At 53.9% G+C, this 17,585-nt stretch overlaps 1 protein-coding gene across 1 annotated transcript in view; it reads left to right on the top strand.

Annotated features, from left to right (window-relative positions):
• Positions 1 to 17,585, top strand: part of SH3BP1 (SH3 domain binding protein 1) — a 30,885-nt gene that overhangs the window by 8,954 nt on the left and 4,346 nt on the right. The window contains exons 12-18 of the mRNA XM_034752293.1: positions 139 to 220; positions 8,659 to 8,739; positions 9,233 to 9,349; positions 10,338 to 10,435; positions 12,021 to 12,150; positions 13,433 to 13,533; positions 14,660 to 15,081. Of these exons, the coding sequence (XP_034608184.1) occupies positions 139 to 220; positions 8,659 to 8,739; positions 9,233 to 9,349; positions 10,338 to 10,435; positions 12,021 to 12,150; positions 13,433 to 13,533; positions 14,660 to 15,081 (1,031 nt within the window). The remainder of the gene's footprint in view (positions 1 to 138; positions 221 to 8,658; positions 8,740 to 9,232; positions 9,350 to 10,337; positions 10,436 to 12,020; positions 12,151 to 13,432; positions 13,534 to 14,659; positions 15,082 to 17,585) is intronic.

Raw genomic sequence — 17,585 nt, 5'->3', positions numbered from 1 at the left:
CCCCAGCAGCAGTGCAGAAGTAAGGGCGGCATGGTATGGTGGGGTCATCAAACCCTGAAATAATTTCAAAGGGGTTCAGAGCAAAAAAAAAGTTTGAGAACCCCTTCTCTAAAACATGACCCTTTGCCTCCATCTCAGGTGCACTGAAATCCTACCTGCGAGAGCTGCCCCAACCCTTGATGACCTTTGAACTCTACGATGACTGGTTTAAAGTAGCCTGGTAAGAAATAACCAGAGAGATGGACATTCTTAGGCAGGCTAAATTATCAAAAGGACCCCTCTGATTATGGACTCTTCAGCAGTGGTATCAAACATAGGGGTCCCCAGGCTAGATCTGGCCCGCATGATGTATTGATAGCGTTCTGCCGAGAGGTACTGGTGACTGCATCAGTCAGAAACCTCTCTGAGACTGGATGGAACACACTCTTCCATTAACATGACTTCCAGGAGGAGTTAATCCGAAGCCCCCCACCAACACAAACGGGCATTGTGAATCAGCCTCAGGAGTTTGGACTGAGTGGGCAGAGGGCTTTTGCTGAGTATTGTTGTGTTTTGTGCGTGTCTGTGAGGAAAGGAGCAATTGAAAGCACAGTGTCTAGACAGTCTGACCCTGGAAGAAGCCTGGGGAGAGGTTTTTTGGGTCAGGCGGCAGGCTGAAAAGGGTATTCTTAGTACGGTGAGAAAAAGGTGCTGTTTCCTGCTATTTGATTCCTTCTGCTTTCAGAGGCACAGGATTTTGTACATTCTTTGTTGTAACTAAACAAAACTACCTCAGAGAAATACTTGACTACCACCAACTTCTGCTCTCAACTGAACCATGCCCAGGGCCTCACATTTTGGGTTGAAAAGGGGCAACACTCATGTCAGGAGTGGGATATGGTTTCCAAGGAGAGAGCTGGTGAGCTTGGAACCATGATGGAACAAATCCCGGAAGGGCTTGCAGAAATCAAAAATGGCTAGCAGGATTTAAAACAAGCCCTCAAACAGGAGCTGGAGACGTCCCAAGAGCTGAAGGTTTCCCAGAAAGGGCTCAGAGATGACTTGGAGGCTGAGATGAGATCCCTGTTGGAGCACCAACGATGAAATTCCCGGGCAGGTTGGCAAAACCAGCTGCAACACACCCAGGCTGGAATGAAACAGATTGATGAGGTGACCAACAATCGGACTGCCATAGGCCAGAAGTTTTCCCACAAAACAGCGGAACCAAGCAAGCTTTAGCCAACTGGGAATGGGCTAGCTGAGATGAGCTGCAGGAAGGACTTAAGGAGCTGAAAATTCAGGTCCAGAGGAATTCAAAGGGTTGCTGACCACAGAGGAAGTCCGCCGCCTGAATGAGGAATTGAGCCAGCCAGAGGATGTGGGGAAGGTCGGACATTTACAAGTTTTCTACCCGATTTGTAATCCACAGCGGCCCAGAGGGAAGAGGTTGGTCTGTCCCAACTCAAATGAGGCAAAACCCCCTATCGTTGAGGGAAAAACTCCCTGGGAAGCTTATGTGGTTCAACTCAACATTATAGCGCCAATGAATGGCTGGGAGGAAGGGGCGTTACTCACAACATGGGTGGCCCAGCTCTGATTGTGCTGCACGCAGTGGCATAGCCAGGTTCTAAGAGCAGGGGTAGCAAACATAAAAAAGGCGCCCCCCCTTGGCTCCTCCTCTGGCCACGCCCCCCCCAGCTCCTCCGGCCACGCCATGCCCCACCCCACCCCCCTTGGCTGGCTCCTCCAGCCACACTGCGGCCATGCTGCCCCCACCCCCCGTGGCTGGAGAGGGAGGCTGGCAGAGGACAGGGGGTTTGAGGGATGTAGAGGGAGGGTAGCAGGGGACGGGGCTTGAGGGGAGGTGAAGGGGAGGATGTGGAGGGAGGGTGGCAGAGGACAGGGGTACGAGGAGAGGTGAAGAGGAGGATGTGGAGGGAGGGGGACAGGGGGTTTGACTTGAGGGGAGGTGGAGGGGAGGATGTAGGGAGGGTGGCAGAGGACAGGGGTACGAGGGGAGGTGAAGGGGAGGGAAAGGCAGGGGCATGGGGTACATGGGAGGGGTAGACGGGGTATGGAGCTTGGGGAGGGGTTACCGGGGATGGGAGTGGGCTGGGGTCCCCGGGGCTCTCTGTGCAGAGGGGGCTGGAGCTGCCCCTGGAACCGCAAGAGCCTGGGAGTCTGCTGCCTGCCCTTCCACTGCTTTTTTCTGGGGCCCGGCCGCTAGGCCCGGCCCAGCCAGCAGCAGAGAGCAAACCCCACCATGGCGAATCTCCCGGCAGCCCCGAGCACACGGCAAATCGGTAGCCAAGATCGCACGTGGCTCAGCGGCCAGGAGCCGGGGGAGCTGTGAGATGCCGCCTGGTAGTGGACGGAGACGGGCAGAGGATCCCGTTCGGGGCCCTGTTCCGGGAGCACAGAGCCATCGTGGTGTTCGTGCGGGTGAGGGGGGAGCCGCTTTTTGTGTCATCCCACCCTCTTGTGCAAGCGGCTCTTGCGTAGCGGGACACCGGGGCATCTCCCCACTCAGTTCTGGTCTCCAAACCCACATTTGGGGGGGGGGTAGGCTGGCTGCAAATTGGGTTCCCACGGTGCCCCTCACGCTGTCACTGCCTCGGAGGGGCTCGCCACATGCAGCACCAGCCCAGGCTCAGCGCTGACCCTACCCTTGGGGCGTGGGGGCAGAAGGCAGCGAGCCCTGCCAGGAGCGGTCCGAGCGAGCTGCAGCCCAGCTCACCCGCTCAGCCCGGGGGCGTTGCCCTGCCCGGGGCTGCTGGCGGAGCCTGGCTGTGGGCGGGTCGCGCTGACAGGCCGCGGCGGGAGGGGGGAAGTGCTCTCCCCTCCTCGGGGGAGTTTTATGCCGGTGAGCCAAGGGTGGCGCCGAGGCTCCTGCTGGGAGTGACCGGCCGCGGGTCCGCCCGGTGTGGCTGCCGCGAGGAGGCGGGGGGAGACCCTCCCTGCCCTGGGGGCGCCCCGGGACCCGGTCAGTGCAGGAGGCGGGGCGGGCACTGAGCCGCCCTCACAGCGGGCTGTGCGCGGAGCTTGCCACGAGCAGCGCAGAGCCGCGGCGTCCGCTCCTCCACCATGCACGGGCTCTGCTGCTGCCTCTGCTTTGCAGCTGCGCTGGCGGGGCTCTCCTGGGCCAGCAGGAACTGCCCGGACCTGATCGTTGACAGCTGCCTCTGCACCGCAGAGCGCTCCAAGGGGCCCGGCTGCCAAACCCTCCGCATCAAAGTTGTCTGCAGCGGGGCGGGGGGAGTTGCGGACCGCCATGCTGTGCCCCCCCCGCTCCTCCGGCCGTGCCGCCCCCTCCACATGGCTCCTCCAGGTGTGCTGCCCTCCCTTGCCTGCAGGAGCCCAGCGCCGCCTGGCAGACCAAGCTTCAGAGCAGAGGGTGGGCCCCGCCCACTGGTGCCATGGTAACCCCTAACTAAGGCGCCACTTTTGGAAAATGTGCTGAGGGGAAGACTGTGTAATCTAGACCTGGTACAAGCCCTTGACATGTGATTTGGAGCTAGCCATCAACCTGAGCTGGCCAGGGCACAGCTAAGAGCTAGAAAGAGAGGGAAAGAAGAAACCCCATCTGAACTGGCAGAGGGCCTGCAGAGACTTGTGTTCATGGCATATCCAGATAACACCAAGGCCTTTTAGGATGGGCTGGCAATGGACCAATTTATAGATCTTCGGCGGGACTTGGACTTGCAGATCAAGATCAGCAAAAGGAGGCCAAAGACACACCGAGAGGTTGGGGGAATTGGCCGCAGAATTTGAATATTTTCTTGCAGCACTTCACCAGACAAGGAAGGAAGCATCTGCTAGTGAGGAAGAGGGAAACTGCTTGCCATGTGCCCTGTAAGTACAGCTCTGCATCTGATATGTCTGATGAAAGAGGGGATTTTAATCTGGTTTGTGACCGTATCGAATGATGACAAAAACTGATACATTTGGTTTGTAAAAGAAGAGAAATTGACATGTATGCAAAAATTAAAGGAAACGGTTCAGTTAAACGCTGGTATTGTGACAAAACTGGCCACAAAAAGGATTGTTATAAATGTCAGGCAGACCAACACAGACTGCCACAAGTGGCTAGTGAAAGTCTCTCTCTCGCTCCCAGTTTGGGGAATGGGGGTACCCCAAGCTGAAAGGGCAAAGCTTGGTGGAGGGACCAGGATCAGCCCCACCATTTTTGTTTAGATGTGGGCATTTGAACAACATGGGAGTTTGACTACAGTAGGATCTGCAAAATGCACAGCGGTGATTGACATGGCTCAGACACAGCCGTTTATTAAACCAGATACACTAAAACGTCTTGGGAATCAGGGTTCCAAAACCGAACCACCTAACTGGTTTCAAGTGGAGACGGTGACTGGGGCAAGGGCACCTGTCCCAAACTGGGTTTGAAGAATGGACCTCTGGAATTCGAGCAAGAAGTCTGGGTGGCTGACATAGGGCATGAGCTCATAATTGGCTTGGATTTCATTATGGCTAATGCCTGTGGAATCAGTGCCAGGAAAGGTGACTTACAAAGTCAGTCTGTGGAAATTGCCCTTTAAAGATACGGGCCAGGCAGGTGAGACAAATGGTGTGTAGGCAGTTTGATTTGCAGTGAGTGAACTGTCCTGCCCCCAGGGGCAGAAACCATTATAACAGGTACAGGCTGTAGTAGCTTTCCAGCAAGGGAGTGGTTGAAACTTGTTCTGAGTCTCAGGGAATTCTTAGCTGCTCAAGCTCTTGTGACTCAACAGCCAGGAAGTGATTTCTGTTCATTTGCTGAATGTTTCTGACAAGCAGCAAATAGTGAAGAAGGGAAACTGTTTAATTGGCCCTCAGGGTGTGATTTAGCATTTTCAGAGCTGAGAAAGGCGCTGGTGATGACTGCTCCTGTCTTGGCCTATCCATGTTTCAAAACCCCTTTCATGCTGGACACAGATGCTAGTGCTTATGGTATGGGGGACAGAGCTTCAGTTTGGCTCTTCCCACCCACCCCCCTCCCCTCCCAGATCTGAGAATATAGCTGTGGAAGTTGAGGCTGGAAAAGTTGTTACAGAGGTGAATCCCCCATTCAAACAGAATAAGCAGGGGCTGGTTCAGCCAGAAAATTCCACAGAAACAACAGGCATCCCTTACGGGGCTGACTGAAAGGGGTCCTCTCCCTGGTTGTTTAAAGAAAGACCATAGTGGGGGTAGGGCGGGGAATCTGAGTGGGATACTGGATGGGAATAAAAAGCAATTTGGACTGGTGATGTGAAAACATCTAGACAGAAGGCCACTGTACCTATATAAATCATTAACCTTGTATCACTTTTAATTTGCTAAACTGTTTATTTGCTTTCTGTTTGGGATGGGTCACACAGGGCGTCACCATTTTGGGGCATCATCAGGATGATGGGCAGAGCTAAAATGGGGGGAGTGTTATGCTGAGAGGTACTGGTGGCTTCCCTCACAAACCTCTTTGAGTGTGAATACGTCCTTCAGTTAACATAACTGTCAGGATGAGTTAATCAGAAGCTCCCCCACCTAACACAAAAAGGGGTTTGTGAACCCACCCGGGAGTTTGGACTAGTGGGTGGAGGACTTTTGGGGGAGGAGGGGCAGGCTGAAAAGAATGTTCTTTGTGCTGTGAGCAAAAGAAGCTGTGTCCTGCTATCTGATTCCTTCTGCCTTCAGAGACACAGAACTTTGTACATTCTTTGTAAATAAGCAAAACTGCACCAAAGAAATCCCTGACTGTCACCAATTTCTACATGGATGATATTTTCATCCTCTGGACAGACAATTTAAACTCTCTCGCAGATTTCAACCACAACTACAACTACCACCACCCATCCATTAAACTCTCTCTGGGACTCTCCCCCACTAGCATCAACATGCTAGACACCATGATCGGCTTCAACAATGGAACCCTACAGACAGCTATATACAAGAAATGCACGGATCGCCACACCTACCTTCATAGATCCAGTAACCACCCCAAACATACCAAGAAAGTTATCTACAGCCAGGCACTCACATACCGCAGAATGTGCTCCGGGATACGCACCTTAATACACTCAAAACCGCCTTCATCAAACAAGGACACTCCACCAGAGAAGTAGATCGCATCATGGAACAAGCCACCTAAATACCTTGAGAGAACCTGCTTCAATACAGAAATAAAATCCCCTCCCACCACACACCCCTAACTGTCACCTGTCACCCCACACTGGAGGAAACCATACAGGGTATTATCAAACAACTATAACCATCAGGGCCGGCTCTGGCTTTCTGGCCTCCCCAAGCAAAAAAAAAAACCCACAAAAAACCGCGGCGGCCAGAACAGCAAAGCAAAAAAAAACCTGCGGCGCGGCCGGAGCCAGGGTGCAGGGGGACTCCCTGCCCTGCAGATGTGCCCTGGCTAGCGGGGGGAGGGAGCGGGGGGAGAGAGAGAAGGGGGGCGGGCAGGGCTTCAGCGGTGCGCTGCCACGTGGCCCCTCCCGCCGTGCCCCCTGCCGGGAGGGCTCCACACCACTCCGGTCGGCTGGGAGGGAAGGACGCGGGCTGCCCTGCTGGGCTTGCTGCAGGGCGCTCCCGTCCTCCACGCCACTGCCCCCTACAGGGCGGCCAGAGAGGAACAACAACAACAACAACAAAGCAGCCGTGCCACCCTAAGATTGGGCGGAATGCCGCCTCCTACAAGCTGCCGCCCCAAGCACCAGCTTGCTCGGCTGGTGCCTGGAGCCGGCCCTGATAACCATACTCGATGGAGACCCCATCCTGAAAGAAATCTTTCCTGAACCCCGTCTTCTGGCCTTCAAACAATCCCCCCAACCTCTCCAAGCTCATCATCAGAAGCAAGCGCCCCTCAGACCAGGACGCACCAACTCAAAGTGGTATTAGACCTGCCAGAACAATAGATGCAAAACCTGCAGACATATCTCCATTGCTACAATGATCAACACCCCTCATAACACACCTATCAAGATCCATGGGTCCTACACATGCCTATCACAACATGTGGTGTACCTCATCCAGTGCACTAACTGTCCCAATAACAATTATCTGGGTGATACCAGACAATCACTACGCTCTGTAATGAACTCACACAGGAAAAGGATAAAGGATAAAAACACCACATCACCAGTGAGTGAACACTTTTCTCAGAGCAGTCACTCAATATCTGACCTTATCAGTCCTCGCTCTCAAAGGAAACCTGCCCAACACCTTCAAAAGGAGGGAAGGATAGCTCAGTGGTTTGAGCATTGGCCTGCTAAACCCAGGTTTTGAGTTCAATCCTTGAGGGGGCAACTTAGGGATCTGGGGCAAAATCAGTACTTGGTCCTGCTAGTGAAGGCAGGGGGCTGGACTTGATGACCTTTCAAGTTCTATGAGATAGGTATAAAGGACAAGCCTAGGAGCTTACATTCATTACTCTGCTAGACACAAAAAATCATGGACTGAACAGAGACACTGGATTATTGCAATAATCTGGAACCCACTAACACCACACACCCCCAGCTGCTTTTTTCTCCCCCCACCCCACCTTCTTTTCCTCTCTGTGACTCAGAGGGGTGCAGTTATGTTGTAGCCATGTCAGTCCCAGGATATTAGAGAGACAAGGTGGGAGAGGTAATAGCTTTTATTGGACCAACTTCTGTTGGTGAGCGAGACCAGCTCTCCAGCTTACACAGAGCGCTTCTTCAGGGCTGGGAAACTTACTGACAGGACAGGTCCACACTACAGACTTGCACTAGCACAGCTCTGCCATTGGCTTAATAATTCCACCTCCGTGAGGTGTCTTCACCAGAAGCACTTCAGCGCCTCACCCACCTCATCCCTCTAATACCCTGGGACTGACAGGGCTGCAACATCACTGCAAACACCAGTTTCTGCTCTCAGCTGGAACGTCCCCAGGGCCCCAAACTTGACTAGCTGCTCAGGTTGAAAGGGGGCAGCACTATATTTCCACTGCCAAAAATCTAAGCTTTCCTTTTAAGAAAGAAAAATATGTTTCTAGCTCCCTTGATTGTGGAGAGAATGTTCCACATGTGAACTGAGTTGAAGGCATGCAGTGCTGTCTGCCTGAGTGTGCAGAGAGCCTGAAACAAGGACTCAGGGGGGTGAAATCTGCTGGACTCTATTCATCTGATTGGAGTATCAATTTTAAAGTCCAGTGATGATGATGCTTTGTCAACATTAGCTATTTAATGGCTGGTCATTTTAGGGGATGGAATGGGGGTAGGGGTGGTGGGAGTGAAGCCAGTTGGGTTGGCATTTGGGAATTGCTGCAGGGAAGGAAATGCAGAGGAAGGAACAGAGGAGATTCACAAAGACAGGGAAGGGAGAGAGAGAGAGAGAGAAAGGCGATGGAGAAGGAAGAGAGACAAAGGGCGGGAATAGCGGTGATCTAAATAGAAGCAGATTTTCTCCATAGTGAATGCAACAAGAAGGCATTGAATAAATAATAAACAGCTGGATTCTCCCCTTGATCCCTTTGCAAGCCCCTGCTGACACCAGTGGGCTTTGTGGGGAGCACATTCACATAGGAATAAGTTCAGCCCTCTCCCCAGATGAGTCTAATCCGCTGTTCTTCAGCCTGTACTGGAATGGAGAGAGAAAGGGGGCTCTCGCCTCTCCCTCTGACACTGCTCCGTCCTTCCTTTTCTCAGGCCACATTAAATCTCTTCTTTTCCCTCTCCTCAGTTTCAAGGAGCCAGAGGGCCGTCTACAGAGCCTCCAAGACACCTGCAGCCAGCTCCCCCAGGACAACTACAACAACCTGAGGTAGGGGGCAGGGATCCGTCAGTCTCTAGGCTTTGCACTCTGCCCATCTCCGTGGTATCGCAGTGCCTCAGCTGGTGAGTGATCCCCTGTCTTCTGAGACCAGGGGCTAGAGTCCCCAAAGCACCCTGGCCTCAGCTTCTGCATGGCTCCCAGGCAGCCAGAGACCAGGATGGGGGGTGGGGGGATCCTAAGCTGAAGTTGGGTGTGTTACAGTGCACAATGCCAGCCCCTCAGACAATGGGCGCAGCCTTTGCCGTGCCCCCTGCCAACTCCGGGAGTGGAACCCTGCTCTCCTGCACGGCACTCACACTGAGACCAGGGCCTGGTCTCCATGCTTTTGCCAGCCCCACTTGTTCTGAGGGAGAGAGAGAGAGAGAGAGAGACCCAGTTGGGAATCCCAGTCTCCCCGTGTGGCAATGCAGAGCATTGACTCCTACGGCCAGGAGGGGCGGCATTCCCCTGATATTTACTAACCTCCTGCCTTTTGCAACAGGTATTTGATCCGGTTTTTAGCTAAGCTGGCTGAACATCAGGAAGTGAATAAAATGACCCCTAGCAACATCGCCATCGTCCTGGGCCCCAACCTGCTGTGGTCACAGCAGAGCACAGGGTAATACATGGGACTCCCCAGGGAGTGATCCAGGGCACGAACCTCTCCACCACCACCTCTGAATGTTTCCTCTACCAGCCTCCCCACAAAACAAGTGCTGTGGCCGGGAAGCAGCACCAGCCCTGGCTGGGATTTATTTACCATCAAGGGCAGTTTGAGAACTTTTAAAGAAAGGAATTTTTTTTAATACCAATGGTCCATAGAGCTCAGTACTGACTGGCAGCACCTGCTGCTATTCCCATCCTACACTCCACTAATGTACCACACTCCTGATCTCGCCCACACCCCGCTGTTCCAGTCCTAGGCCCCTGCCCCAGCTCTGCAAATGCACCCCAATTCTCACTGGATGCACCTCTTTCTGTTCCAGTCCTGCCCCACCAGCCAGCTGTACTAATGTACCTCACTCCTGGCCTTTCATTGTCCTGCCCCCATCCCACACCTCAGCCTCTTCACCTGTCCTGACCTGCAAACACCCCGCGCTGTTCCTGTGCGAGGATTGGCCCTCTCTCCCTCAGCTCTACCGATTCAACTCCCTGCCGACCTGCGCCCCTCTGCCAAGCCTCGTCCCCCAGCACATAGCTCTGCCAATCCACAGGGGGTTAATGCAAGGGGGGCAAATGTCTATTGGGCAGTGGCTGAGACCCAGCACGCTTGTGGCACATGTGACCTATGACAGGGCTTGAATCCAGGTTTTTCAAGGTGAAAGGGGCAGTGTACTCATTGCACACAGCGCCACGTAGCCCCCACCTCAGAGCTGCAACCCTCAGCTGTGCTTTCTGCTGCGAACCCCTGGTGCTAATAGCACCCCACGAGTTTTTGACTAGCAATAAAATGGGTTCATCCTGCTGCCTTCCATGATTCCCCTCCAAACAGGCCCCGTGTTCAGCAGACAGACAGTCGCAAGTGCTGTTGCCAGAGGAGAAGCAACAGCTCATTAATTGTCCATTTCTAGCTCCATCCTAACGGCTCCTCTCTCTCTGTCCCTCAGAGACCCATTGCAGCTAGACATGGCCTCCGTGTCCTCCATCCAGGTGGTGGGCATCGTGGAGGCCCTGATACAGAATGCCGACGCTCTCTTCCCTGGAGGTAAGGCAATGCTGGTCTAGATCCTGGCTTCTCTTAGGGCAAGTCCAGTGGGGCCAGTGCTGTGATGCCAGTGTCGAACAGGTGGGAGTGAGTGCTGTTCAGAATCAGGCCCTGTGTGCTCAGAGTCCGAGATGAGAAGGGTACAAAGACAAAGGAGTGAGCTATGCTGACATGAAGGGGTGTCCTGTCCAGGGCAGTTCCCTTCTCCTCCCCTGCCCTTGCTGGTAGGCTGGCGGCTGCAGTGCCGAACATGAAGAATGGTTTAAAGCCGGGCAAGTGGGAGATCTCTGAGGCGGTACAGCTGGGCTCCCCACCCAGCCCTCCCTTTAGGCTCACTGGGAAATCTGGGGTCCTGGTTTCAGAATTGGACAGGTGAGAACCAGGAGAAACCCTTGGTAGCCTCATATAGTGACAAAAGGCTGCCCAAGGGCTCCAAGCCAAGCTAACGTAGTGACATTGGTAGTGACCTGTCTTCTGGAGGGTGGTGTCCTTCTCTCACCTACACCGCACTCAAGGCACCAGCCCCCAGGACCTGCTGTGCATGCTCTTGGGAGGCTGGGGGGCTCTTGGGGAATGATGTTGTGCAGGATCTGGAGAGTCTATATTGATGGGCATTGTCTGAGTCCAGGCTGCGGGAGGATAAGGGGGTAGCTGTTCTCTGGAAGCTCAGTGTATTGTGATGGGGGCACTGCCCGCTCCCAGACTTGAGGCCAATACACTCGATACTCCTGGGGGAATTCTGCGCCAAAAAATTAAAAATTCTGCACACAATATTTTAAAATTCTGCATATCTTATTTGTCAAAATAACACAATGTAATCACACGTTTCAATTATTTTTGTAATTTGTTTCAAAACACCTGTCAGCCACCCCACCTTCCCCATCCCCATGTGGCCCTGCACCTCTTTACCAGCTGTCCCAATCTGTCCCAGCACCCCCAATCTCATTCCAGCTCAATGCTGTCACCCTACTAGCTCCTGTGCCCCAGTCCCACTCTGTCCCCATACTAGCCCTTCTAAACCCCAATCTATGTGACCCTCCCAGCAGCCCCATGTGCCCCTCACTGTCCGTCCTCCCGCGCCTCCCCCACACATATCCTGTGCTTCCTCACCTGGCCCCACAGGCAGGGCACCGTGAGGAAGGCAGCCACTGCCCACTCCCTCTCCATAGCTGGCTGCTCCAGTTCTGAGCCAGCTGCCCTCTCTTCTGGTGTCACAGCAGCCACTGGTGGGCAAAAGGTGTAATTGCAGTGCCTCCCTGGCAAAATCTATTTTCTGCGGGGGACATGAATTCTGCATGTGTGCAGTGTCGCAGAATTCTCCCATAAGTAACTCGAGAAGAAGAGAGTGAGGGGTCCCTGTGGGTAGGTGAGTGGGTTCTGCAGGATGGTCTGTGTTGGCTGCGCTCTCCCAGGACACAATCCAAAGCCCACTGGAGTCAACAGGATTCTCCCAGTGACCTTTGGATCAGGCCCCTAGGACTCTGCATGGGATGGTTTTGCTTTGGGTGTGGGGAGTGTCTGTGCAGACACCAAGGAGGGTGCTTCTGTGCCGCATTAATTCACTTTATTTCTTTATTTTTTAAAGAGATAGACTTCAATGTTTCGGGTATGTTCACTCCCCCCCCGGAGATCAAACCCATCGAAGCCCCTTCAGTGGAAGAGCCCTCGTCTCAGCCCCTTCCTGCCAGCGCTCCCTCTCTAACACCTGGAGAAGCGTAAGTATCTGCAGGGCCGGCTCCAGGCACCAGCCCACCAAGCTTGTGCTTGGGGCAGCACCTGGAGGGGGGCGGGGCAGGGCGGCGCGGCGCTCCGGCCCCGGCCGGGCTCGCCGCCTTCCCCCCGGCGCTCTGGCCACCGGGGAGAGCGGAGCCCCAGCCTGGCTCTCCGCCCTCCTCCTGGGGCTCCGGCCACCAGCAGAGCCGCGGCAGGCTCGCCGCCCTCCCTCCGGCACTCCGGCTGGTCAGGGAGAGTGGCCCGAGGCCGGGCTTGGCGCCCTCCCCTGCCGCGCTGGGGGGGGGGGGGAGCATGGCGGGAGGCTTTTTTGCCTTGGGCAAAAAAGCCAGAGCCGGCCCTGAGTGTCTGGCAGTGAGTGAGGCTGTGCTGTTCTGTCTGTCCCCTGCCTGCTGCAGAGAGATGGGGTCCCCACATCATAGCCAGTGGCATCTTCTGTAGGCGACTCTAGATACTAACTGAATCTTCCTCCCTTACTTGGAGGTTTGGCACGCACAGCCCCCCACCAGAAGAGAGAATGGCTTCACACTGCCCCGATATGTGCTTCCTCTTGAGGCAGGGCAAGAGGAAGGATGGTCCAGCATTACTGTTCTAGCCTGGGATTCAGGAAACGTGGGTTCAATTCTTGGTTCTGCCATAGACTCCCTGTGTGACCGTGGGCACCTTACTTAATCTGTCTGCAAAATGGGGATAATGGTAGTGCCCTATCTCATAGGGGTGCAGTGAGGCTCAGTACATTGATGATTATAAAGGCACTCAAATGCTATGGTAAAGGAGGCCATATAAATAGGTCCTATGATAGTGATGTTCAGTATCTTCTCCTTTTCTCTCTGTCCCCCTCCCTCAGTGTCCTGGATAAGCTGCACTGCTGACCTATGTTAGTTGTATAGCTGCCTCTGCATCCCACACCTTTGTCTCCTAGCTATATCCTACCCGGGTGTCTGAAAGGGGAACCCCTTGCCACCAGTGTCACAAGAGGAGAGCTCCATCTGCTTCCCCAGTGACGTGTGTCTTTAGCACAGTCACCCTGCACCAGTAACTGCTCACCCCATCCCACCTCCCGCTCTGTATGACTCATCCTGAAACTCTGTACATGCGCATTTACAACCCCATGCAGCTAACAGCATGGTCAGATGCTAGGTGTGTCACCCCATGTGCTGGCCGCATTCACACGATGTCTCTCTGGCAGATACACGGATTTGAGGCCCATAGTTCAGGTCTCTGGCAGATGTGATTACAGAGACCTGACTTGCCCTTTCCCCACAGCAGAAGAGACCCCGAGATGTCCTCTGGACCAGTCTCCCCAAAGACGACCAGAACTTCTCCTGTGACTGTGGGCCCCTCGGCTGATGACACCACACGCAAAAGTAAGTCTGGCAGGTTGACACACCTCAATGTGTACGGTCTGTCTCGCTTCCAGTGCATGGCCCAGGCACCGACATGCTGCCGATGGAGCTGCAGCTCAGTGGGTTCACCAGTCTGCTGAGGGGTATGCCTCAGCTGGAGGAGGCCCACACTGGGGTACGTTGGTATCAAGGTCCTGCCTGAGTGGCACCACCAGTGCTGGCCCCCATCTCGTCCTGTTCCAAGGTTGGCTTCCCCTTACCAGCCCTGCTTGTTCTGGGAGTGAAAGGGATGCTGGCAGGTGATCAGGGCTGGCTCCAGGCACCAGCGAAGGAAGCAGGTGCCTGGGGCGGCCAATAGAAAGGGGCGGCACTCCGTCCGTTATTGGGGCGGCACGTCCTGGTCTTTGGCAGCAATTCAACAGCAGCTCAATCGGGTTTTTCTTTTTTTCACCACTTGTGGGGGCAAAAAAGCTGGAGCCGGCCCTGCAGGTGATAATGTCGGGGACTGTCTCTAAGCAAGGCTATGACACAGAGATGTGGGGAAAGGGGCACTGGCCCGGGGACTTGAGCTGGTCCTGGCTGGGCATATTGGGATATAACACGCAATATGGAACTGGGAGCATTTATCGAGCTGGGGCAGGTGAGCTCTGGCTGTTGGGCTTCTCCCCTGCCATAGGACTAGCCTCTGTCATGCCACAGACGTCCCTAATGCAGTTTGACTTGTGGCCCAACTAGTGCAAACAGAACACCATTGTGGGGCATTAATGACTATAAGCCTCTCAATTTACCCATCCTGCCCCTTCTGTGGAGGCAGCAAGCTCCTCCCCTGGCTGTGGGGAAGGTCTTGGCATTCTGCACTGGTGCCTCTGGCCAAAGCTACTATGGGCAGTCCCCTAATTATTTGTGGGGTCCCTGTCAGGGATTAGGACCCCATTGGGCTGGGCATTGTATGAATACATCATGGAGAGCTGGATCCTGCTTTGTCCAGTTCAGACTGGCTGGAAGGGGAGGAACTGTGCCATGGGACTTGGGCATGGGAGCACAGGATGGGAGAGCCAGGAGTCAGGCTGCAGGCCTGCCATGTAGGGACTGTATGGATGGAAAACAAGCTGGTAAAAGGAGTTTTGTTTCCCTGTTTGCTTTGCAGTGAAGCGAGCTGCCCCAGTCCGACCCATGGTGCCCCCACCACAGGTGCAGCCTCGAACCCAAACTTCCACACCTCAAAACCCACCTGTGCCTGAGAGCACTGCCATCCCCAAAGTCTTTCCTCGCCGAACGGTGAGTGGGTCTATGCGAGCTCCTGCTGTCCCACCTCCACTTCCACCCCAGCCTGCCAGACGCCAGAGTCGCGGTGCTCCGCTGTCCCCAAAACCCCCATTGACCCCCAAGTTGCCTCCAGACACCATGAGGGATGAGGGCTCTGCAGCTGGCCAACCTTCTGCACATAGTGACAGTACAGAAACCACTGCAGACTGCACCCCAGAGGTAGAAGAGCCGGAGGAGCCATCATATACAGGAGGGCCAGGCTCTTCAGCCACACCCCAGCCAACGGTCCAGTCCCCAGAAAATGACTGAGACTCACTGGAAGCTTTGAAGGCATCAGTTCTGCCTGCCTGCCAAGGATCCAGGGAGGAGGAGGGAAGTGGGACTGGTGCTCCTCCAGAGTCCAGCACACCACATCCATTAAAAATCTATCTAGCAGCTCAGGTGGGACCTTGTGAAGATGGACCAGGATGATCCATGAGACTGTGTTTCCTGGGAAGGTGGTTCACACATCTCCAGCCTTGAAAGTGTTCCCCTCTCCTCTATGTGCTTCCCTTATCTCTCTTCCCAACACTCCCTGCATGTGCGTCTCTGTGCTTTCCAATCTCTCCCTTGAAATAGGGAATCCCACGCTTCCCACTGCTTCCCTCGTCTCCTTATTGGCACTTCATTGCCTATGCCTTCCCAAAAGTACCAGTGAACTTGCTCTTTCCTCTCCAACTACCAGAAACTTTCCATAGGAAGACACAAACTCCAGCTCCTGGAGTTCTAGGATCCTGCCACAATCTAAGGAGATAGGGGATCATTAGATGCTTATCTAGCATTCCCCTTCTAGCCTTCCCAAATGATTCTGCTTCATTCAACTAATCTCAGGTTTCATAAATCCCCTCTCGCACTTTCAAAGGACCCTGCAGACTCTAGAGAGCAAGGAGTTCATGACTCTTCCTTCTTTTTAAAGACTGGATTTCAGTTACAGGAATCTCGTCTGTATCCAGAATGGTTTGGAGCCATTCAAAGCATAGCCAGAGAAATGGAGTGTATGCACTGAATTGCAACTGATTCACACAGCAGAGGCCATGACTGAGATGAATTTCCAATGAACGAGGTTTGGATACACAGGGTTGTTCTGACGTTTTCTACGTATGTAATGCAATAATTCTCTATCTTTGGGACCAACTTTGCCTTCAAATGAGTTCTGATAAACTCCTCCCACTAAGAATCTCTGACATTGACATAGTGAGGTTTGGGGTAGGACTATTTTTTTAACATGTTGCTGATAAGTTATTTAAAGACTTGGGGCCAAATTTATAGTTGGTGTAAGCAAGCACAACTTAACTAACTTCAGTGGGTTGATCAAGCCTGCATTCATCAAGTCTGAATTTGATCCTGGGATTGTACGTGAGAAAACCCAGTAAAATAAATGCTGCTTTCTGTCTATTGTGTTTTGCGGTATCTCACAGTTTCCTATGGTAATGTACTTTTACAAATATATATGTACATATATTTTAAAGAAAAAGTCTCAACTTTGTCACACTTAATTCTTGCAGGGCTGATCCCTTCTTTCCCTTTGCTTCTCCACCTCTCTTCTCGGAGAATACTAGGAGGTGGGAGACCATCCCAGCACTGAGTTAACAATGGGTTCCCCCATCCCCACCTGCAGTTTTCCCCTAGCCTCTGGGAATACAACAGCATTTAGTTCTCTATAGTGCATGAAAATCACATAAGCTCTGGGTTTTCTCTCCTCCTAGGCAAGCCAGAAATTATTACAACTCTTGGGATAGGCGGGGTGGTGGTGGAAAATCGTATTTAAAGTGCAGGATACAGGACTGACCCATAAGAATTGGGATGGGTAGTGCACCTAAATATGGTCCTGGAAGGTACCAGCTGGGCAGCTTTTGGGTAATATTACAGTCACCATGGGTTAGAACTGTTAGATGACTAATGGGGGCAAGTCCCAGCCTCCTGTGACCTCCCATTCCCCACTCCTAACGTTTCTTCCTGCTTTTATGTGTATGGGCCAGTGGCCATCACCTCTGAGAGGGCCTATGGTTCTAGGGGGTGGAAAATCACAGTATGTGTGGGTGCTTGGTCCATGGAGGGAGGGGAACAAAAAGGTGAGAGGTGACTGCTTAGTGGGTCCATAAGAGTGGTTAACTGCATCCCTTTTGCGGGGCTACCCGGACTCCCTGGTTTGAGCTCTCTGGCAACACTCAGCCCCCAAACAGCACTTGTTTCCTTCCGGCTGCTTTTGCTATGTGCCCAGCCAAGGGAACTGGCCAATTTAGTCTATGGATTTTGCCACTTGTGGTCGCCCCATCGTGGCCAAGCAGCCGCCCCTGCAGGAGCATATCTGTCCACCTCCACATCTAGCTACTTCCAGGGCCTTCCTTGTAGTAGCTCTGAGCACCCTGCGGCCCACTGGGGGCTGTAATGAGCTGGGGTGGGACGGAGGTCACAGCTGCTAGCGTGTAGGACATCCACCCCCTTGCTCTGCTGACTTGGCTATTCTAGGGTTACCATATTTCAGCAAGCAAAAAAGAGGACGGGAGGAGCCCCGCCCTAGCCCCGCCCCTGTCTTGCCCTAGCCCCGCCCCTGCCCCACCCACTTCCCACCCCCCTCAGAACCCCCAACCCTCCCCCCCCGCTCCTTGTCCCCTGACTGCCCCCTCCTGGGACCCCTGCCCCTAACTGCCCCCCCAAGACTTCACCCCCTGCCTAAGCCTCCCTGCCTCTTTTGTTCCCTGACTGCCCCCTCCTGAGACCCTCCCCCCAATCCTAACTGGCCACCTAGGACCCTACCCCCTACCTGT

Source organism: Trachemys scripta, chromosome 1 (genome assembly GCF_013100865.1).
Source record: "Trachemys scripta elegans isolate TJP31775 chromosome 1, CAS_Tse_1.0, whole genome shotgun sequence".
Classification (NCBI taxonomy): Eukaryota; Metazoa; Chordata; order Testudines; family Emydidae; genus Trachemys; species Trachemys scripta.
Note: the sequence above shows the minus strand (reverse complement) of the source record. Positions and strands in the feature narration are given on the sequence as shown.